At 36.5% G+C, this 24,397-nt stretch overlaps 1 protein-coding gene across 25 annotated transcripts in view; it reads left to right on the top strand.

Moving 5' to 3' along the window:
• Wdpcp (WD repeat containing planar cell polarity effector) overlaps positions 1 to 24,397 on the top strand; it is a 519,910-nt gene that overhangs the window by 399,966 nt on the left and 95,547 nt on the right. For all 25 annotated transcript variants that reach the window (XR_013088670.2, XR_013088671.2, XM_076833808.2 and 22 more), the window contains one exon: positions 4,106 to 4,208. Coding sequence is in view for 23 of the 25 variants with exons in the window: in XM_076833808.2 (XP_076689923.2) it covers positions 4,106 to 4,208 (103 nt within the window). In the remaining 2 variants the exon portion in view is untranslated. The remainder of the gene's footprint in view (positions 1 to 4,105; positions 4,209 to 24,397) is intronic.

Genomic DNA, 24,397 nt, shown 5'->3' with positions numbered 1-24,397 from the left:
ATTATTTCAGTTAACATATGTTTAAGTTACAGCATAAGGACTGCAAATTTGAGATCAGCCTCGGCAATTTAGCAAGGCCCTTAGTAACTTGGTAAGACCCTGTCTCAAAATGAAAAATAAAAAGGGCTGGGGAAGTGGCTTGGTGGTTAAGTGTCCCACCCCTGTTCAATCCCCAGTAACCTCCCCCAAAAGATTTCCTACAAGTATTTGTGAATTTCAGAGTCTAATATGTTGTTGAAATACGGATTCTTTCTGTAAAGGGCTAGAGAGCAAATATTATAAACTGTGGGTCAAGAGGCAAAACTAAGAGTATTGTGTAGGTACTTATAAAATAAGAGAGAAAGCAAATTTCCATAAATCTTATTAATATGATTTAAAATATAAAAATTGAGTATACTGAGTATAGTTTTTTCTAAGTAAGGTCTGTGACTATGAAGAACAGAATTCTTTTAAGAGGAATAACATTGTTTCCTATCATCCAAATCAATTGAAATGTTCATTTGTTAATGCTGATCTACAATGAGATTTTCCATATTTCACCTTTATAAATGTCTTTCCTTGTGCATAGTTTCTGCAAAATACTGATATCAATCTATGAGCATATGGTTTTAATTGAACATAGTCACAGATTGGAAGGCATTTTTAGAATTATATTAGCTAAAAGGCTAGAATGCCTTTTAGCATGTCATTACATTGCAAATCACTTCCAATTAAAGTTCCTCAATTGCACAGTTAAATGGATTTTGGAATATGGAAATTTACTTTGCACATGCATAGAGGTCTGAAAAACACTGCTGTAGTTCAAAATTAGAAAATATATTGCTGGGAATGGAGACATCACTTTTTTCTTTTTAAACTTTTGACAGTGAAGGCCTGACATTATTTGCAGTTCAAACATTAGTTGTCATTGAAATGACTTTATCACAGTATGTTTTACATGTAAGACTCACATATAAGCACTGTTTTGCCTTGTAACTTTTGCTTGAAACATTTTCAAGTCTGTAGCAAAAGCTGAATTCCAAGGCCATTCAAAGTTTAATACCAGTGGGTAATGTAGTTCTTCAAATATTTTCAAAATGTAAAAATCATTCTTGAGGGCTCTACATACACAAGGTCCATTGGCCATAGTTTGCCTCCCTCTGTTCTATAAAATCTTGACCACTTATATTACCAGTAAATGAGACTTTTTTTCCCAAAATTGTGTAATCAATGAGTATTAACTTTTAAAAATTTATCCAACTTTAATATTAACTACTCTGATGATATGATCATTCTATACTGTATATATGTACTGAATTATGATAGAGTACATAATAAATCTGTAAAACTAAAAACTCCAAAATTATTTTTGTTCAATTTATATATATTTGAAAAATAAGGTAATATATCTTTTTTAAAGAGCTTTGTGATTATACGTAGTAGTTGGTTTCATCCTGACAAACTTGTACATGCATGGTCATCTATTTGGGTTCATGATTCCTCTTTTTCCCTCTTGTCCTTCCTCCCCCTCCCCTTCTCCTACCTCTGCACTACTAGGTATTCTTTCACTCCTCGATTAGTTTGTATTGATTGACTATGTAATCTTATCTTTCCCTTCCCCTTTTTACTCTAGCTTCCACATATGAGAGAAAACATTCAACCTTTGAGTTTGAGTTTGGTTAATTTCACTTAGCATAGATATTCTTCAGTTCAATTCATTTACTGGCAAATGCCATAATTTCATTCTTTTTAATGTTAAATAGAACACTATTGACTAGCCATCTGGGTTGTTTCCATAATTTAGCTATTATGAATTGTGCTGTTATAAACATTGATGTGGCTATATTGCTGTAGTATGCCAAATGTAGATCTTTGGGGAAAATACCCAGGAGTGGGATAGGTAGATCATGTGGTTCTATCCCTAGTTTTTTTGGAAATCATCATACTACTTTCCAGAATGGTTATACTAATCTGCAGTCCCACCAACAATATACAAATGTTTCTTTTCCCCTGCAACTCTGCACAAAAATCAAATCAAAATGGATCAAAGACTTAAGAATTAGACCAGAAACTTTACAACTGCTAGAAGAAAACTTGGTAAAAACTCCATCATACAGGTACTGGAACCAACTTTCTTAACAAGACCCCTAAAGCTCAAGAAATAAAACCAAGAATCAATAAGTGGGATGTCATTAAACTAAAAAGCTTCTGAACAGCAAAGGACATGATTAAGAACATGAAGAGAGAACTTACAGAATGGGAGACAATCTTGGACAGCTACCCCTCTGATAGTAGATAGGATTAATATCCACAATTGGCAGAGAACTCAAAAAACTGTATACCAAAAAAAAAAAAACCCAAAAGAACAAACACAAAAGGCCAATGAATATATGAGAAAAATGTTCAACATCTCTAGCAAATCAAAACTAAAATTTCATCTCACTCCAATCAGAATGGCAATGATCAAGAACACAAACAACAATAAATGCTGGTGAGGTTGTGGGGACAAAGGAACACTTTTATATTGTTGGAAGGACTGTGGACTAGAACAACCATTCTGAAAAGCAGTATGGAGATTCCTTTAAAAAATAGGGATGGAACCACCATATGACCTGCTATCCCACTCCAGGGTATTTTCCCCAAAGATCTAAAATGGGCATTCTACAGCAGCACAGCCATGTCAATGATTATAGCAGTACAATTCACAGTAGATAAATTATAAAATTAACACAGATGTCAATCAGTAGATGAATGGATTAAGAAATTGTTGCACACACACAATTTGACTTCTACTCGGCCATTAAAAAGAATACAACAGACACTAGTATGGCAGTATGTATAAACATGGCTATATAACCAATGTGATCCTGCAATCTGTACACGTGGGAAAAATAAGAATTCATACCCCATTTGAATCAAATGTATGATATATGATATGTCAATCATTGTAATGTTTTGAGCAATCAATAAAAACAATGAAATTATAGGACTAAGAGCTGGGGTTGTGGTTCAGTGGTGGAACATTGTCTAGCATGTGTGAGGCTCTGAATCTTGTAAAGTTGCACCTCAATAAATTGCTAAGGCTCCCATTGAACCTGGGATCCACCTCCTCAATCTTCTTTATTGCTGGGATTATAGGTGTGTGCCATAGGATCTGGCTCCTCCTAATATAGTTCTTATTTATCCTTCAAGACTTAGATCAAGGACCAGTTCCTCCTCTGGCTACAATCTGTGCAAATATGTGCTTTAACATCAATTTCACTTTTATGTAATTAACTTTTGATTTATAGCACTCTGTTATAACTGATGTGTATATTCCCAAACAGTGCCCAGCACTTAGTAGGTACTAATAATTTGTTGACTGGTGAGTTAAAAATAATAGTAGTAGTAGTATTAATAGTATTAACAAATATGTTCCAGATATATTAAAAATGTCTATAATATTCCTCATGTAGTTGTTGCCATAATATAATATAATATAATATAATATAATATAATATATAATTAAATTGTGAAGAAGCACCCTCAGAACTGGGCATGGTAGAGCACGCCTGTAGTCCCAGCTACTCAGGAGGCTGAGGCAGGAGAATCACTTGAGCCTAAGATTTTATCAGCCTGGGCAACATAGCAAGACTCTGTCTCTTTTTTTTTAATATTTGTTTTAGTTAGAGGTGGACACAATATCTTTATTTTGCTTTGTGTGATGCTGAGGATCGAACCCAGTGCCTCACACATGCTAGGTAAGCACTCTTACCTCCGAGCCACAACCCCAGCCCAAGATCCTGTCTTAAAAAAGAAAAAATAGCATGGTGTAAAAGATCTCTCTCATATAGTAAATCCTAACCAAATATTTGTGGTTTTATTCCCTAATAAAACTGAGTGTGTCAGTTTATTAAAACATGTATTTTCCCCTTAAATGATGAAATGATTAAATAATAGCCTTTAGTTGTGACTTTGATCTCTAATTAAGAAAAATTTGTTTGCCCTGGAAAACAGAAATATAAGTACAAAAAAGAATATTCATTGGTCATATGTATTTTGTAATTTGAACAGGAAGCTTCTTCTTTTCAAAATCTCCTTTGTAACTTAACCAAGATTAATCTTTTATTTCACTTTATTTCCAAAGGATATCCATTACCTTGCCCTAGATAAGGGTGAATTGGCACTAGCTGCAGTGGCAAGAAAAAAAGCTAGTGATATTGATGCAGAATCAATAACCTCTGGAGTCGGTAAGAATTAATACTTTTTTTTAAAGTTCCTTTTGTTTTAATTCTTACTCAGAATCATTTCTAGTTGTAGGGCATGGTTGGTTAATTTGAATTGCTTTCTTTGTAAAGACAGTTAACTTTTTAAAAAAGTTAAAATTTTAAAAAGGTTAAAATTATTAAGCCTTGACAAATGATATAATATAATAAGTTGGAATTATACATGAAAATTGATAATTTGTGATTATATAATCACTATTTAGCAAAAAGTAAAGGCATTGTTCTTTGCATAAGATTTTGGGGTGAGTTTATTATTATCATCAGTGCCATTATGGATCAACACAGAAACTTAACCATTTGTACATAGGTCATATGTTCAAAGAATTCTCTCCTACATGAGACAAAGCATTTCACATAGGATCAGGTTTGACAGGTGATTTGTTTTCTGTTCAGAAGCTGCTAGTGTCATTTTGCAGTGTAATATTCAAAGATAGATCAGAAGCCCAGATTGAATCTAAAGGCCCACTTAAACTTTACAATATATAAAAATAAAAGATTTAAAAGTATATCAGCATGAACTTCCTTTTTCTAAACTTAGTTTATCTAATGTCACTAACTCTGGCAGTAGTAATACTTGGATATCACAATTTCCTGTTCTTCCTAGTATTTCTTATTCCTAAATTACACAAAGGATCCTCAGGATTATAAGTAAAATTGCTTCATTTCTCTATGTAAGTCCTATGAAACAAATATTTTAATAAGATTCCCACTTTGTAAGTGCTTGAAAATATAATGAGTCACTACCCTGAGCAGTCTTCTTATACTTTGGGTGACGTTTGCTGCCAAATGGGCCAACTCTTAGCTTCTCTACAATGTGACCACCGATTCCACTGTTCAACATGGTAGTGGAGGGAACTCAAAGCCATACCATTAGCGTAGCTCCAGACCTGAACACTAGGACTGATAATTACTTACCAGTAAGAGAGTCATATTCTCCTTCCACACCTAAGAGTGTTGGAGATTGAGCACAAAAGATGCCAAGACCACTTTCAGAGCTCCATTTCTATGGAGCTAATATTCTTAATTGTATTCAGCGTGAGTATTCCTTATAATACTAAAAAGTTATTCTTACCTAATAGTAACTCTAGATCGTCTATTGCTATATCTTTTTACTTAAAAAGTCTGTGATGTGCCTCCTACTAATAATATTAGTAAACTGGAGGTAGTGGCACATGCCTATAATCCCAGTGGCTCAGGGGGCTGAGGCTGGAGGATCACAAGTTAAAAGTCAGCATCAGCATCTTAGCAAGATCCTAAGCAACTTAGTGAGACCGTGTCTCAAAATAAAAGGGCTGGGGGTGTATCTCAGTGGTTAGGTGCCCCTGGGTTCAATCCCCCAGTACCAAAATAATAATAATAAAATATTAATAGTAAGCTAATATTTATTGAATGCTCCCTAAGGACAGATACCATTTTCAGTTACAGATAGCAGCACATCCTCACTACAATTCTGTGAGGTACATACAATTTATATTTGTTATGAGAAGTCACTTGCAACCAAATGCTGAAACCACACCATAGTAATAGGGATTATGATGTTATGGGGATACCAATATCCTCCATCCCCTTTCTTAGCCATTTAGGAAGACACAGCAAGATGTTAATTTATAATCATTCCTGTCAATTTTCCTTAGTTTTCCTGGGTCCTAAATTTTCCACTAAGGGATGAATCTTTCAAAGCTATTTAAAGGGTAAAAGGGAAGGGGAAGAAATTACCATGAAATTTCAGGAAACTGAAGAAATGCTTCTATTCTTCAGAATGTATGTATCTTGTGCCCCTATTCTTTAATCAAGATACTGTAGCCGCTGATAATTCCTAACCAGAAGGCTTGCTGTTCCTCCTTTGAATCCTGTGTCATTTCTACCAAACATCTTTTTTCACTAAAGCCTTATTGCCCAGATTACTAACAAAGATACTATTAGGTAATATCAGTAACTAGCAAGAGGTTAACTTTTTTTTTTTTAATGTATTTTCACCGAATATATCTCACTACTTTCTTAAAATGTTTTTTTTTTTTGTTTATTTATTTATTTATTTTTAATTTTTATTATTGGTTGTTCAAAACGTTACATAGTTCTTGACATATCATATTTCACACTTTGATTCAAGTGGGTTATGAACTCCCATTTTTACCCCGTATAGATTGCAGCATCACATCGGTTACACATCCACTGTTTTACATATTGCCATACTAGTGTCTGTTGTATTCTGCTGCCTTTCCTATCTTCTACTATCCCCACTCCCCTCCCCTCCCATCTCCTCTCTCTACCCCATCTACTGTAATTCATTTCTCCCCCTTGTTTTTTTTTTTCCCTTTCCCCTCACTTCCTCTTGTATGTAATTTTGAATAACCATGAGGGTCTCCTTCCATTTCCATGCAATTTCCCTTCTCTCTCCCTTTCCCTCCCACCTCTCGTCCCTGTTTAATGTTAATCTTCTTCTCATGCTCTTCCTCCCAACTCTGTTCTTAGTTATTCTCCTTATATCAAAGAAAACATTTGGAATTTGTTTTTTAGGGATTGGCTAGCTTCACTTAGCATAATCTGCTCTAATGCCATCCATTTCCCTGCAAATTCCATGATTTTGTCATTTTTTAAATGCCGAGTAATACTCCATTGTGTGTAAATGCCACATTTTTTTTATCCATTCGTCTATTGAAGGGCATCTAGGTTGGTTCCAGAGTCTTGCTATTGTGAATTGTGCTGCTATGAATATCGATGTAGCAGTGTTCCTGTAGCATGCTCTTTTTAGGTCTTTAGGGAATAGACCAAGAAGGGGAATAGCTGGGTCAAATGGTGGTTTCATTCCCAGCTTTCCAAGAAATCTCCATACTGCTTTTCAAACCTGGCCGCACCAATTTGCAGTCCCAGCAGCAATGTACAAGTGAACCCTTGTCCCCACATCCTCGCCAGCACTTGTTGTTGTTTGACTTCATAATGGCTGCCAATCTTACTGGAGTGAGATGGTATCTTAGGGTGGTTTTGATTTGCATTTCTCTGACTGCTAGAGATGGTGAGCATTTTTTCATCTACTTGTTGATTGATTGTATGTCCTCCTCTGAGAAGTGTCTGTTCAGGTCCTTGGCCCATTTGTTGATTGGGTTATTTGTTTTCTTATTGTTTAATTTTTTGAGTTCTTTGTATACTCTGGATATTAGGGCTCTATCTGAAGTGTGAGGAGTAAAGATTTGTTCCCAGGATATAGGCTCCCTATTTACCTCTCATTGTTTCTTTTGCTGAGAAAAAACTTTTTAGTTTGAGTAAGTCCCATTTGTTGATTCTAGTTATTAACTGTTGTGCTATGGGTGTCCTATTGAGGAATTTGGAGCCCAACCCCACAGTATGTAGATCATAGCCAACTTTTTCTTCTATCAGATGCAGAGTCTCTGACTTGATATCAAGCTCCTTCATCCATTTTGAGTTAACTTTTGTGCATGGTGAGAGAAAGGGATTCAGTTTCATTTTGTTGCATATGGATTTCCAGTTTTCCCAGCACCATTTGTTGAAGATACTGTCCTTCCTCCATTGCATGCTTTTAGCCCCTTTATCAAATATAAGATAGTTGTAACTTTGTGGATTGGTTTCTGTGTCCTCTATTCTGTACCATTGGTCCACCCGCCTGTTTTGGTACTAGTACCATGCTGTTTTTGTTACTATTGCTCTGTAATATAGTTTGAAATCTGGTATCGCTATACCGCCTGATTCACACTTCCTGCTTAGAATTGCTTTTGCTATTCTGGGTCTTTTATTTTTCCATATGAATTTCATGATTGCTTTATCTATTTCTACAAGCAATGCCATTGGGATTTTGATTGGCATTGCATTAAACCTATAGAGAACTTTGGGTAATATCGCCATTTTGATGATGTTAGTTCTGCCTATCCATGAACAGGGTATATTTTTCCATCTTCTAAGATCTTCTTCTACTTCTCTCTTTAGGGTTCTGTAGTTTTCATTGTATAAATCTTTCACCTCTTTTGTTAGGTTGATTCCCAAGTATTTTATTTTTTTTTTGAGGATATTGTGAATGGAGTGTTTTTCCTCATTTCCATTTCAGAAGTTTTGTCGCTGATATACAGAAATGCCTTTGATTTATGCACGTTGATTTTATATCCTGCCACTTTGCTGAATTCATTTACTAGTTCTAGTAGTTTTTTTGTAGACCCTTTTGGGTCTTCTAGGTATAGAATCATGTCATCCGCAAATAGTGATAATTTAAGTTCTTCTTTTCCTATTTTTATGCATTTAATTTCTTTCGTTTATCTAATTGCTCTGGCCAGTGTTTCGAGAACTATATTGAACAGAAGTGGTGAGAGAGGGCATCCCTGTCTTGTTCCAGATTTTAGAGGGAATGCCTTCAATTTTTCTCCATTCAGAATGATGCTAGCCTAAGGCTTAGCATAGATAGCTTTTAAAATGTTGAGGTAAGTTCCTGTTATCCCTAGTTTTTCTAGAGATTTGAACATAAAGGGATGCTGTACTTTGTCGAATGCTTTTTCAGCATCTATTGAGATGATCATATGTTTCTTATCTTTAAGTCTATTGATGTGGTGAATAACATTTATTGATTTCCATATATTGAACCATCCTTGCATCCCAGGGATGAATCCTACTTGATCATGGTGCACAATTTTTTTGATGTGCCTTTGTATCTGATTCGCCAGAATTTTATTGAGGATTTTTGCATCTAGGTTCATCAGAGATATTACTCTGTAGTTTTCTTTCTTTGAGGTGTCTTTGTCTGATTTCGGAATCAATGTGATGTTGGCCTCATAGAATGAATTTGGAAGTTCTCCCTCTTCTTCTATTTCCTGAAATAACTTGAAAAGTATTGATATTAATTCTTCTTTAAAGGTTTTGTAAAATTCCGCTGTATACCCATCCGGTCCTGGGCTTTTCTTGGTTGGTAGTCTTTTGATTTCTTCTTCAATTTCATCCATTGATATTGGTTTGTTCAAATTGTGTGTATCCTCCTGACTCAGTCTGGGCAAATCATATGTCTTAAGAAATTTATCGATGTCTTCACTATCTTCTATTTTATTGGAATATACGTTTTCAAAATAATTTCTAATAGTCTTCTGTATTTCTTTAGCATCTGTTGTGATATTGCCTTTTTCATCCCGTATGTTAGTAATTTGAGTTCTCTCTCTTCTTCTCTTCGTTAGCATGGCTAAGGGTCTGTCAATCTTATTTATTTTTTCGAAGAACCAACTTTTAGTTTTGTTAATTTTTTCAATAGTTTCTTTTGTTTCAATTTTGTTGATTTCCGCTCTGATTTTAATTATTTCTTGCTTTCTGCTGCATTTGCTGTTGTTTTGCTCTTCCTTTTCTAGGGCTTTGAGATGAAGTGTGAGCTCATTTATTTGTTTTTTCCTTTTTTTGAGGAATGACCTCCAGGCGATGAATTTCCCTCTTAAAACTGCTTTCATTGTGTCCCATAGATTCCGATAAGTTGTGTCTCTATTTTCATTTATATCTCAGAATTTTTTGATTTCCTCCTTTATGTCTTCTGTAACCCCTTGATCATTCAGTAACATATTGTTCATTTTCCATGTGATATAGGATTTTCCCTTCCTTCTTTTATCATTGATTTCCAGTTTCATTCCATTATGATCAGATAAAATGCATGGTATTATCTCCACCCCTTTATATTTACAGAGGGTTGCCCTATGGCATAATATATGGTCTATTTTTGAGAAGGATCCATGTGCTGCTGAGAAGAACGTATATCCACTTGATGATCGTTGATATATTCTATATATGTCAGTTAAGTCTAGGTTATTGATTGTGATATTGAGTTCTATAGTTTCTTTATTCAACTTTTGTTTGGAGGATCTGTCCAATGGTGAGAGAGGTGTGTTGACGTCACCCATAATTATTGTGTTGTGGCCTATTGGATTCTTGAACTTGAGGAGAATTTGTTTGATGAACATCGCAGCACCATTATTTGGTGCATAAATATTGATAATTGTTATATCTTGTTGGTGAATGGTTCCTTTTAACAATATATAATGTCCTTCCTTATCCCTTTGGATTAACTTGGTCTTGAAGTCGATTTTATTCGCTATGAGGATGGCCACCCCTGCTTGCTTGCGAGGACTGTGTGCGTGGTATATTTTTTCCCAGCCTTTCACCTTCAGCCTGTGTATGTCTTTTCCAGTCAGATGTGTCTCCTGGAGGCAGCATATTGTTGGATTTGTTTTTTTAATCCATGTTACCAGCCTATGTCACTTTATTGGAGAGTTTAAACCATTAACGTTTAGAGTTACTATTGATATATGGTTTGTACTTCCAGCCATGTTTGATTATTTATCTCTCTTTTTTTTTTAATTTAATTTAGTTTGTTTCTCCATGATTATCTTTCCCCCCTCCGTCTGTCTTTACTTAGGTACTTCCCACTGTTGGCTTTGGTTATTGTTTTTCATTTCTTCCTCATGTAGTGTTTTGCTCAAGATGCTTTGCAATGCTGGTTTTCTGGCTGCAAATTCTTTTAGCTTTTGTTTATCGTGAAAGATTTTTATTTCGTTGTCATACCTGAAGCTTAATTTTGCTGGATACAGAATTCTTGGTTGGCATCCATTGTCTTTCAGTGTTTGAAATACGTTGTTCCAGGATCTTCTCGCTTTCAGCGTCTGGGATAAAAATCCGTTGTTAACCTTATTGGTTTACCCCTGAATGTAATCTGCCTCCTTTCTCTTGTAGCTTTTAATATTTTCTCTTTGTTCTGTATATTGGATATCTTCATAACAATGTGTCTTGGCGTTGGTCTACTGTGATTTTGTATGCTCGGTGTCCTGTATGCATCTACAATTTGTATATCTGTTTCCTTTTTTATTTCTGGAAAGTTTCCTGTAATTATTTCATGTAGCAGGTTACTCATTCCCTTGGTTTGAATCTCTGTTCCTTCCTCTATCCCAATGACTCTTAAATTTGGTTTTTTATGTTATCACATATCTCTTGGATGTTTCTCTCGTGATTTTTAACCAGCCTATCTGAGTTGGCTAGACTCTTTTCAATATGATATATTTTGTCTTCATTATCTGATATTTGGCTTCTACTTGCTCCACTTTATTAGTGATACTCTCATTTGAGTTTTTAATTTGGTTTATAATTTCCTTCATTTCTAAGATTATTGTTTGATTCTTTTTTATAATCCCTATCTCCTGATAAAGATGCTTAACTTCTTCTTTTATCTGTTTATGTAATTCATTCTCAATGTGTTCTTTCGCTGCTTGAATTTGCTGTCTCATATCCTCTTTAAGGTTCCATTCCATCTGTCTAAGGTATTCCTTGAGTTCTTTATTTGGCCATTTTTTCTGATGACTCTAGGTCCTCCTGAATATTTAGGCTGTCCTGCATTGTTTGTACTCCTTTTCTTCCTTGCTTTTTCATGCTGCTCATGTTGCTTCTTGTTCTGTTTGACTGCTGAGTTACTGTTTACTCCTATAAATTTATTTGATGCTTGGGAGGAAAGTTATTAGAAGGGAAGGGAAGAAGTCACCAAAGAGAATGAGAGTAAGCAGGTAGAATTCAAGGAAGGGGGAATAAGAGAATTGAAAAGAAATGAAAAGACAGAAGAAAAGAAGAAAGAAAAAATAGAAAATAAAAAAGAATTTAAAAAAATAATAATAGTAATAGTAAAAATGAAAATTAAAAAAATAAAATAAAATAAAATGAATTTTAAAAAATTTAAAAAAAACAACAACAACAAAAAAATTTTTTTAATAAATGCAGTCTTAGAGTTCGATTCACTATTCTTCCAGTAGGTGGAGCTGTGCCCACCGGCCAAGCTTCTCCTCTCAGTAGGCGGGAGCCAGTCTCTGTGCAGCAGCTCTTCCTCCGGGACTGGTCGGGTCTCCAATCCTGAGTGCCTAGGGCCTTCTCTTGTGTCTAGTCACTTCCCCACTTTTCCTCGAGCTAGGCCCCGCTCACCGGTGACGCTCACCACAATACGGGCTACACGCCAGGTCTGCTGCTCTCGTGAGCCCTGTTTTCATGAACGCCTGGGCACACCCTCCCTGTTTGCCATTCCCTTGGACCCTAAGTTTGTAGAGCTTGGGGCTGAGAATCCCCAGCGAATTTGCTTGCCCTCTGGTAGCCATGCTCCCGGAAGCTGGTGCAAGAGACCTCAGTTGTCAGCACTGGTGGGAGCGGTAGCCGGGAGTTCTCTGCCGCTGGTCCCGCGCCACTCCTGATTCCCCCATGCGGGCAGGGCCGTTCGAAGAGCCATGTGGGTGGGGCCTTTCGCAGAGTCTGGCGGGCATGAGGTGTTCACACGAGCATGGGGGCGGTCGTCATTTGCAGTGCCGAACCGGCGGGGGGGGGGGTCGTTTGCAGCGCCGAACTGCCAGAGGCAGTTCACAGAGCCGGGCCGGCGGGGGCCCAGGCAGGCAGCAGCCGTCCATACGTTCGCTGCAACGTGTGGGCAGCGGCAGTTCGGCAGCGGCCGGCGGGACTGTGCCCCTGCTCCACGTTGCCAAGATTCACTCGTCTGGGACAAACTGACCCCTCCTATAGACTTACTAATTCCTAGCAGGTCTCCTTTCAGCAGAATTTTGCTAGAAGTTTCTCAGCAGGTCGCATGTAGGTGTATTAATGGGTCTCTCTGATACCGTTACTGCGGAGGCATTGAAAGTGCTGCCTCCTCGCCAGCCGCCATGTTGGGTCTCTCACCATGCTGTTTTTGTTACTATTGCTCTGTAGTATAGTTTGAGGTCTGGTATCGCTATACCGCCTGATTCACACTTCCTGTTTAGAGTTGTTTTTTCTATTCTGGGTCTTTTATTTTTTCCATATGAATTTCATGATTGCTTTATCTATTTCTACAAGAAATGCCATTGGGATTTTGATTGGCATTGCATTAAACCTATAGAGAACTTTGGGTAATATCGCCATTTTGATGATGTTTGTTCTGCCTATCCATCTTCTAAGATCTTCTACTTCTCTCTTTAGGGTTCTGTAGTTTTCATTGTATAAGTCTTTCACCTCTTTTGTTAGGTTGATTCCCAAGTATTTTATTTTTTTTGAGGATATTGTCAATGGAGTGGTTGTCCTCATTTCCATTTCAGAGGATTTGTCGCTGATATACAGGAATGCTTTTGATTTATGCGTGTTGATTTTATATCCTGCCACTTTGCTGAATTCATTTATTAGCTCTAATAGTTTCTTTGTAGACCCTTTTGAGTCTTCTAGGTATAGAATCATGTCATCTGCAAATAGTGATAATTTGAGTTCTTCTTTTCCTATTTTTATGCCTTTAATTTCTTTCGTCTGTCTAATTGCTCTGTCCAATGTTTCAAGGACTATGTTGAACAGAAGTGGTGATAGAGGGCATCCCTGTCTTGTTCCAGATTTTAGAGGGAATGCCTTCAATTTTTCTCCATTCAGAATGATGCTAGCCTGAGGATTAGCATAGTTTGCTTTTACAATATTGAGGTATGTTCCTGTTGTAACTAGTTTTTCTAGAGTTTTGAACATAAAGGGATGCTGTACTTTGTCGAATGCTTTTTCTGCATCTACCGAGATGATCATATGGTTCTTATCTTTAAGTCTATTGATGTGGTTAATAACATTTATTGATTTCCGTATATTGAACCAGCCTTGCATCCTAGGGATGAATCCTACTTGATCATGGTGCACAATTTTTTTGAAATGTTTTTGTATCCGATTCGCCAGAATTTTATTGAGGATTTTTGCATCTAGGTTCATCAGAGATATTGCTCTGTAGTTTTCTTTCTTTGAAGTGTCTTTGTCTGGTTTAGGAATCAGGATGATGTTGGCCTCGTAGAATGAATTTGGAAGTTCTCCCTCTTTTTCTATTTCCTGAAATAGCTTGAAAAGTATTGGTATTAGTTCTTCTTTAAAGGTTTTGTAAAACTCTGCTGTATACCCATCCGGTCCTGGGCTTTTCTTAGTTGGTAGTCTTTTGATGGTTTCTTCTATTTCCTCCATTGATATTAGTCTGTTTAGGTTGTCTATATCCTCCTGACTCAATCTGGGCAGATCATATGACTTAAGAAATTTATTGATGCCTTCACTATCTTCTATTTTATTGGAGTATAAGAATTCAAAATTATTTCTGATTATCTTCTGTATTTCTGAAGTGTCTGTTGTGATATTGCCTTTTTCATCCCGTTTGCTAGTAATTTGAGTTCTCACTCTTCTTCTCTTCGTTACCATGGCTAAGGGTCTGTCGATATTATTTATTTTTTCAAAGAACCAACTTTTAGTTTTGTCAATTTTTTCAATTGTTTCTTTTGTTTCGATTTCATTAATTTCAGCTCTGATTTTAATTATTTCTTGCCTTCTACTTCTTTTGCTGTTGTTTTGCTCTTCTTTTTCTAGGATTTTGAGATGAAGTATGAGGTCATTTATTTGTTGGTTTTTTCTTTTCTTAAGGAATGAACTCCAAGCAATGAATTTTCCTCTTAGAACTGCTTTCAATGTGTCCCATAGATTCCGATATGTTGTGTCTGTGTTTTCATTTATCTCTAAGAATTTTTTAATTTCATCCTTGATGTATTCTATAACCCATTGATCATTCAGTAACCTATCGTTCATTCTCCAAGTGATGCATGATTTTTCCTTCCTCCTTTTATCGTTGATTTCCAGTTTCATTCCATTGTGATCAGATAAGATGCATGGTATTATGTCTACTCCTTTATACTGTCTAAGAGTTGCCCTGTGACATAATATATGATCTATTTTTGAGAAGGATCCATGTGCTGCTGAGAAAAAAGTGTAACTGCTTGATGTTGGGTGGTATATTCTACATATGTCAATTAAGTCTAGGTTATTAATTGTGTTATTGAGTTCTATAGTTTCTTTATTCAACTTTTGTTTGGAAGATCTGTCCAGTGGTGAGAGAGGTGTGTTGAAGTCTCCCATAATTATTGTATTGTGGTCTGTTAGACTCTTGAACTTGAGAAGAGTTTGTTTGATGAACATAGCTGCACCATTGTTTGGGGCATATATATTTATGATTGTTATGTCTTCTTGGTGTATGGTTCCCTTGGGCAGTGTGTAGTGTCCCTCTTTATCCCTTTTGATTAACTTTGGCTTGAAATCTGTTTTATTTGATATGAGTATGGACACTCGTGCTTGTTTCCGAAGTCCATATGAGTGATATGATTTTTCCCAACCTTTCACCTTCAGTCTATGTATGTCTTTTCCTATCAAATGTGTCTCCTGTAGGCAGCATATTGTTGGATCTTTTTTTTTTTTTTTTGATCCATTCTACTAGCCTGTGTCTCTTAATTGGTGAGTTTAAGCCATTAACATTTAGGGTTATTATTGAGATATGGATTGTTCTTCCAGCCATATTTGTTTATTCATGTTACTTAACATGGTTTGTTTTTCCTCTTTGATTATTTTTTCCCCTTTACTGTACTACCTCCCACTGTTGGTTTTCATTGTTATTTTCCATTTCCTCTTCCTGTAATGTTTTGCCGAGGATGTTTTGAAGAGATGGTTTTCTAGCTGCAAATTCTTTTAACTTTTGTTTATCGTGGAAGGTTTTAATTTCATCTTCCATCCTGAAGCTTAATTTCACTGGATACACAATTCTTGGTTGGAACCCATTTTCTTTCAACGTTTGAAATATGTTATTCCAGGATCTTCTAGCTTTCAGAGTCTGTGTTGAAAGATCAGCTGTTATCCTGATTGTTTTACCCCTAAATGTAATCTGCTTCCTTTCTCTTGTAGCATTTAAAATTCTCTCCTTATTCTGTATGTTGGGCATCTTCCTTATAATGTGTCTAGGTGTGGATCTCTTATGATTTTGCATATTCATCGTCCTGTAGGCTTCTAGGATTTGGGATTCTGTCTCATTCAAGCCTGGGAAGTTTTCTCGTATTATTTCATTGAACAGATTGCTCATTCCTTTGGGTTGGACCTCTATACCTTCCTGTATCCCAATGACTCTTAAGTTTGGTCTCTATATTATCCCATATTTCTTGGATGTTCTGCTCATGGTTTCTTAACAGTCTTGCTGAGCTGTCTATGTTCTTTTCAAGTTGAAATACTTTGTCTTCATTGTCTGATGTTCTATCTTCTAGGTGTTCTACTCTGCTGGTAGTATTCTCATTTGAGTTTTTAAGTTGGTTTATTGCTTCCTGCATTTCTAGGATTTCTGTTTGTTTGTTTTTTATAACCTCTATCTCCCTGTTTAGTTGATCTTTTGCTTCTTGGATTTGTTTATGTAATTCATTGTCAGTGTGATCTTTCATTGTCTGATTTTGCTGTCTAATGTCTTCCTTGAGACTCTAGATCATCTGAAGCATGTATATCCTGAATTCTTTATCTGACATTCCATCTGCCCCAGATATTACCTCTTCTAACGTTCAGTTGACCTGCATTGCTTGTGGTCCTTTCTTTCCTTGTCTTTTCATACTGCTCGCGTTTCTTTCTGCTTGGTGAAACTGTTGTGTTATTGAATTTTCCCCCTGTATATTTATATTGCTCTTGTATAGTTGCAAAGTTTCCCTCGCAGGCGCGGGCGGCGGCTCAGCCCCTCCTCCAATTGGGGCAATGTGCCTACCATGCCGGCGGGCTGCTGGGCCTGTTCTGCCAGTCGGTCGCAGCTCTGTCTACCGCGCAGGCGGCGGCTCTGTACCACCCCCAATTGGGGTGATGTGTCTACTACGCCGGCGGGCCACTGGGCCTGTTCTGCCGGTGGGTCGCAGGTCCGCCTACCTTGCAGGCGCGGGCGGCGGCTCTGCCCCTCCGCAGGCCACTGGACCTGTTCTGCCGGTCTGTTGCAGTTCTTCCTACCTTGCAAGCGTGGGCTGTGGCTCTGCCCCTCTGTGAGTCGCTGAGCCTGGTCTGTTGGTCGGTCGCAGGTCTGCCCACCCTGCAGGCATGGGTGGCAGCTTTGCCCCTCCCCCAATTGGGGTGATGTGACTAGCACGCCGGTGGGCCACTGGGCCTGTTCTGCTGGTTGGTCGCAGGCCTGCCTACCTTGCAGGCGCGGGCTGCAGCTCTGCCGCTCCATGGGCCGCGGGGCCTGTTCTGCCAGTCGGTCGCAGGTCCGCCTACCTTGCAGGCGCGGGCTGCGGCTCTGCCCCTCCGTGGGCCGCTGGGCCTGTTCTGTTGGTTGGTCACAGGTCTGTCCACCCTGCAGGCGCGGGCAGCGGCTCTGCCCCTCCCCCAATTGGGGTGATGTGACTACCACGCTGGCGGGCCTCTTGGCCTGTTCTTCCGGTTGGTCGCAGGTCCGCCTACCTTGCAGGCGCAGGTAGCAGCTCTGCCCCTCCGCAGGCCGCTGGGACTGTTCTGCTGGTGGGTCGAAGGTCTGCCTACCTAGCAGGCGCCGTCGGCGGCTCTGCCCCTCCCCCTACCAGGGTGATGTGTCTACAAGAGGTTAACTTCTTAGATAAATGTTCTGTCCCACTTTCATTCCAGAAAACTGGGTGACTCCCAGTCATACCAAACAGTGTTTAGGAAAGAATCTCTAGTTTTCTCATCATGGTCTAGTCCCAGCTTTTCATTTCAGCCTATATCATTCTGAGAAAAGCTAATTTCTCTCAAATTCCCTCAGTTTAACTCACTATTCTCTCAAACTTTTCCCAAAGCAGGGAGAGATTAAATTTTTGGCTTTCAAAAGTGTTCTCTGATGTGAGGAAGAGACCAAATTGTAACATATCAAGAGTATTTAAGTAGTTCAGTCTAGACATGGGAGAATCTAAAAAAGTATCACATAGACTTGTTAACACAATTCAAAGCAAGAGTTGCTAAAGGAAAAGCTCAATGATGACTATCAATGAATAATATGTTAATATTTTTATTTGAAACATTAACTAACATTCATACAGAAAGTACACAAATCATTAGTATATGACTCCATGAATTTCGACAAAGAGAACACATTCTTATAACCAATATTTAGGCTAAGTACATTACCAGGACCCCAGAGGTCCTTCTGTAACACCTTTAAATCCTATACCCTTAGCCCAACTATCTAGACTTTTTAAAAATTAAATTATTTATTCATTCTAATTTGTTATACATGATGGCAGAATGCATTTCATTTCCTATTGCATATATAAAGCACAATTTTTCAAGTCACTGATTGTATGCAAATATTTTCACACCATTCATGTCTTCATACATGTACTTAATGATGTCTAACTCATTCCACTATCGTTCCTTTACCCTTGTTCCCTCCTTTGCCCTCCTTCTCCTTTGCCCTATCTAAAGTTCCTCCATTTCTCCCATGCTCCACACCCCCATTGCCATTATGATTCAGCATCCTCATATCAAAGAAAACATTTGGCCTTCGGTTTTTTGAGATTGGCTTACTTCACTTAGCATTATATTCTCTAACTCCATCCATTTACCTGCAAATGCCATGATTTTATTCCCTTTTATTGCGAGTAACATTCCATTGTGTATATGTGGCACATTTTTTTAATCCATTCATCTACTGAAGGGCATCTAGGTTGGCCCCACAGTTTAGCTATTGGTGCTGCTATAAACATTGATGTGGCTGTGTCCCTGTAGTTTACTGTTTTCAAGTCCCTTTGGTATAGATTGAGGAGAGGGATAGCTGGGTCAAATGGTGGTTCCATTCCCAGTTTTCCAAGGAATTTCCATACTGCTTTCCAGATTGCTGGTGGGACTGCAAATTGGTGCAGCCAATGTATAAGTGTGCCTTTTTCCCCACATCCTTGCCAACACTTGTTGTTGTTTATATTCTTAATAGCTGCCATTCTGACTGGTGAGATGAAATCTTAGAGTAGTTTTGATTTCCATTTCTCTAATTGCTAGAGATGTTGAACATTTTTTCATATATTTGTTGATTGATTGTATATCATCTTCTGAGAAGCCTGTTCAATTCCTTGGCCCATGTATTGATTGAGTTATTTGTTTTTGGTTTTGTTTTGTTTTTGGTGTTAAGGTTTTTGATGCTTTATATATCCTAGAGATTAGTGCTCTATCTGATGTGCTTTTAGTAAAGATTTTCTCCCACTGTAGGCTCTCTGTTCACTTCATTGATTGTTTCTTTTGCTGAGAAGAAGCTTTTTAGTTTGAATCCATTCCATTTATTGATTCTTGGTTTTAATTCTTGTGCTATAGGAGTCTTATTAAGAAAACTAGGGTGCTGGGTATGTGGCTCAAGTGGTAGCGCACTCGCCTGGCATGCGAGCGGCCCGGGTTCGATTCTCAGCACCACGTACAAACAAAGATGTTTTGTCCGCCGATAACTAAAAAATAAATATCAAAAAATTCTCTCTCTCTCTCTCTCTCTTTAAAAAAAAAAAAAAGAAAAGAAAAAAAGAAAACTAGGACCTAATCCAACATGATGGAGATTTGGGCCTACTTTTTCTTTCATTAGGCACAAAGTCTCTGGTTTAATGCCTAGGTCCTTGATCCACTTTGAGTTGAATTTTGTGCATGGTGAAAGAGAAAGTTTTAATTTCATTTTGTTACATGTGGATTTCCAGTTTTCCCAACACCATTTCCAATTATCCAGACTTTTGTAACACAAAATACAGTTTTTATAATAGTTTTACAGTAGTTTCTAACAGCTGTCATTCTTTCAGTCTTATAGGTGTGTAGCAATATTCCAACATATAAATATGACAATTTTATTTATTCTACTTTTGATGGATATTTTGGAGATTTCTGACTTTAAATGCAATATATGAAATAAATTACATATATTATGTACCTAAAATATCAAGTTTTAATATTTGATTGTCTACCTTTTATTATTTTGTTTCCTCTTCTAGCAGTCTTGTTTATTCCTGGTATTCTGGTCATTTACATAGGATAAATTATATAAAACTCACACCAGTCAACCATGCTTTTATATGGCCTGGTAAGGCAAAAAAGATATTCAACTTTGACATGTTTGAGTGTTTTATGATTTTAAGCAATGATGATTTCAGGTAGAAATATCTGGGGTATTGTTAGTCTTCAATTTCCTATTCTCTAATATATTATGTGTTATATTAAATATCAGAGATAAATGTTTGAAGTTTATAAAAATGTCTTGTGTTTCTGAGTGTTCACTTTGGTACTAAATGTATTACTTCCCCTTGAGAGACCAATAGCTTGTGCCTCAGTTTTCTCATTTTAAAAGAGATGAAAATATTAGTACCTATGATATGGATTATTGTGGGGTTACATTAGTTAATTAATGCTTCAAACAGTGTCTGGCAAAGATTAAAGCACAGTAATGGTTAGTGCCTTTAAAAATAAAAATGTGTATTTGTAGTAATAAACATTCTTGAGTGGTGAGATATCACACCTATAAAATACAGGTTTTATTGGTTCTTCTTGATTAGTCCTTAATTTAATTCCTATATGTTTTAAGTTTTAACATTATGTATTAAATATGGGATATAATAAATCATTTGTGTCAGAAAAGTATTATGGATGGGCATCCAGTAAGATTTTCCCTTAAAGATTATAAATTTATAATTGTGTCCTTTCCAGTTTAACTGAGAACTCAGTCTGTAGTAAATACAAACTGTAAAGTCAAATCTGTCCTCTTCCACTTCCATCTTTGGCCAAGGCTTAATGAGCTTCATTGATGATGGTGCTGTAAGGCCAATGATAATATTAGGTATGGAATATTCTAGGCTACCATAACACAAAAGAGAGACCACAAAACACAATCACTTAACAAAGAAATAATTTTCATTTTTACATAACAATCTTGGGGTATGTTCCAGAACTGGTAAAGCATGCTAGCTATTAGATTACCAAGGTTCTTCTACCATGTTGCTTCTCATTATTAGGATATATAGCCTTCATCTACATCACTGAGGAAGTGCATCCTAGTCTATAGAAAGGGGTAAAAAGGAGGAAGGTAAACTTTTCTTGCCCAGAGTACAACCCAGGGGTTGTTACACATCACTTCTGCTCAAATCCCATGAGGCAGAACCAGGTCATAAGGCTACACTAACTGTAAGAAAGTCTAATAATATCTTTAGTGGAGTGATCATGTACCCAGAAAACACTTATTACTGGAAAATCCAAAAGCCATGTTGAGGGACAGCTAGCAGTTTATCTGTGAGAGTTATTTGAAGAATAATATTTAGGAAAAAAAAACAGGGAAACAGTTTCTTTCATATAATCCTTATATGCAGAGAAATGAAAATGTAAAAGATATCCCAGCTGCACTTAATGTGGCTGTCCACACATTTATATATTATGAAATTCTTCCAAATGTATTATATTGCCAAATACATTTATTAAATATGATCTTTCAGAAAGAAACAATGTTATAAAAAATCTGTAACTTTAAAAGCTGTAGCTTTATAAGTTGTCATCTCCTTTTAAAATGTATTTGTGGCAGGGCTTAGTGGGACATGCCTGTCATCCCGATGGTTTGGGAAACTGAGGCAGGAGGATTGTGGGTTCAAAGCCAGCTTCAGCAACTTAGCAAGGCCCCAAGCAACTCCATGAGACCCTGTCTCTAAATAAAATATTTTTTAAAAGGTTTGGAGATGTGACTCGATGGTTAAGTACCCTTGGGTTCAGTCCCCAGTACCTAAATAAATAAATATATTTGAATTTCTGTTATAAAAGCTTATTCATGCTTAATGGGGAGCTTTAGACAATACACTATAAAGGCTACAGTATAAAGATTAACCAGTGATAACTGAAAAAAATCGTTGTTTACTTCTTATTTCTATGCATAATTTAATAAAATTGAAATCCTTATTTTCTTTTTTGTTACCCAAGGGCATATCATCAACATAGTCCCCTGTTTTTTAGAAATCATTGAGACATTTGATTTTGAATTAAGTTTTCTTCTTCCTAAATGCCTTTTTGATTTTACTATAAAATTGTGGTGTGATTGTAAAAATGTATAGAAATTATATCCAATAGATGATACATGGATGAAGGAAAAATATTTGCTATCTTACATTTAAATTATAATATTCTTTCAAGATTAAGCTTCAGGGCTGGGGATGTGGCTCAAGTGGTAGCGCGCTCGCCTGGCTATGCGTGCGGCCCGGGTTCGATTCTCAGCACCACATACAAACAAAGATGTTGTGTCCGCCGAAAACTAAAAAAAAAAAAAAATATTAAAAAATTCTCTCTCTCTCTCCTCTCTCACTCTCTCTTTTAAAAAAAAAATGAATGTCTCTTTTAAAAAAAAAAAAAAGATTAAGCTTCAAAAGAACTTTTAGCTTTCCAAACAATTTAAACTGTGGCTAACTACCTCCTATACTGTGTTTGAGAGGGGCATTATGCTACCTGTTTGACTTAGCAGGTATATTCATGCCAGCCTACTTTTGGCTTCACTTCACCTATCTTCCTTTATTATGACATGGTGTCAGTTTTGATCTGTACCTTCCTACCTCTAGGCATCTTTGCCTAAAGACATAATTTGAAACCTTTTATAATTATAAGCACATCAAAGACTAACTGGTTTGTTTGGCTGCAGAGATCTACACAAAACTAAGACTTGTATAACTTAAGAGGTATACAGTTTTCAGTGACATTCCTAAGAATGCCATGATTATTAAATCTTTTGTTCTGTTCTTTGTGGTGATATAATGTCGTCCATCACGGAATGTGACATATATTACCAATTCTTATTTATAATAAGTATTGATTTTCTCTAAACTAGGTATTTCTTTTCTTGGGAAACTTTTCAACCATTTAAGTATTATTCACACATTTTTGAATTCTGAAATACTAGATAACTATCTTCTAAAACAAGGTGACAGTTTTTCAGAATTCACCCAATCATAAGTTGACAGTTACTCAGCAAAAGGTAATAGTGTTTTTCTGTGGAGAAAAGTATAAATGTTAAACATTTAGGCTCTCATTAACTCTACTTTTTCTCCTTTTGAGAAAGAAATCAAATGTCTAAAATCTTCTCTGCTTTACATATTAATTAGACTAATAAAGAATACTGATTTAGGACAGAAAAAGCAACACTTAAATTTTTACAAGTAAATAATGAATTTTGCCTTAGGATTGGTTTATAATAATAATACTAACTAATGAAAGTATGTAGTTAAAGAATAAATGGAATATATATTAATATGGGTAGCCTGAAGTATAATAAACATCTTCTATTAATAATTCCAAAATGTCGGGCTGGGGATGTGGCTCAAGCGGTAGTGCACTCACCTGGCATGTGTGTGGCCCAGGTTCGATCCCCAGCACCACATACAAACAAAGATGTTGTGTCTGCCGAAAACTAAAATAAATATTTAAAAATTCTCTCTCTCTTAAAAAAAAAAAATTCCAAAATGTAAATTGACAGAGTCACACAGTAACATGGTACAAATTTTAAGAATACTAAGATGGTAGTCAGGAATGCTAAGTTCTAGTGTTGGCTAACGTAGTCAAGACTAGTCATGATACTTAAAAGTCACTTTTGGGGCAGGGGGCGGTCTCAGTTTGCTCATTTATATTAGAAGAGTCTTAGTTTTTTTCCAGCACTAAAATTGTATTCATATGATTAGCTATGACAGGACAGAATTCAAACTAGACACTATAAAATTCTAGCCAATGTATAACTGCTAAAAAAATTTATTTATTCATATCTAATAAAATAGTACAGACCTATGTGGACAAAAAATAAACTTGAATATTTTCCTAGAGAACTTCTTTAGAATGCCTTATTCAAGATATTTTTAAATTAAATCCTCTCAAAAAATGTAACACTAAGGAATCCAAGGAGAAGAGCTGATAATGGAAATAAGACTTTGTAAATAAACTGAATGGCTTCACATTATTACTTAAGAAAAATAATAAGTTATTTTATAACTATAAACTTGCTTTAGCAAAATTATGATCTTTACCTTTTTATTTACTATTTTACTATTGTAAAAATGACTTTATATAACCATAAATCTGTATTCTCAAGGGGTATTGGGGAAGAATCAGTTTTAATTGTCACTAGATTCTGAAGGCTTAAAGAAAATGTCTTACCTTCCCATATCTAATCATATTGAAATACTTTTTGCTATGCAGCAGAATTATTTTAAAGCTGATTTATTTCAGCATTTACTGCATCCATACATACATACCTTTCAAGAAATACAGATGTCAGGAAGTATTCCAGTGGTACTTTGAGGCTGACTTTTATGCCCTTGCAAAGTCCAATTTTGTGTAACTCTTCCCAACCTCAAGTTCAATGACATCATACTGATAGCTTGCAATCAATCATGGCAGGAATG

Source organism: Callospermophilus lateralis, chromosome 14 (genome assembly GCF_048772815.1).
Source record: "Callospermophilus lateralis isolate mCalLat2 chromosome 14, mCalLat2.hap1, whole genome shotgun sequence".
Classification (NCBI taxonomy): domain Eukaryota; kingdom Metazoa; phylum Chordata; class Mammalia; order Rodentia; family Sciuridae; genus Callospermophilus; species Callospermophilus lateralis.
This window is presented reverse-complemented; position numbering and strand designations above follow the sequence as displayed.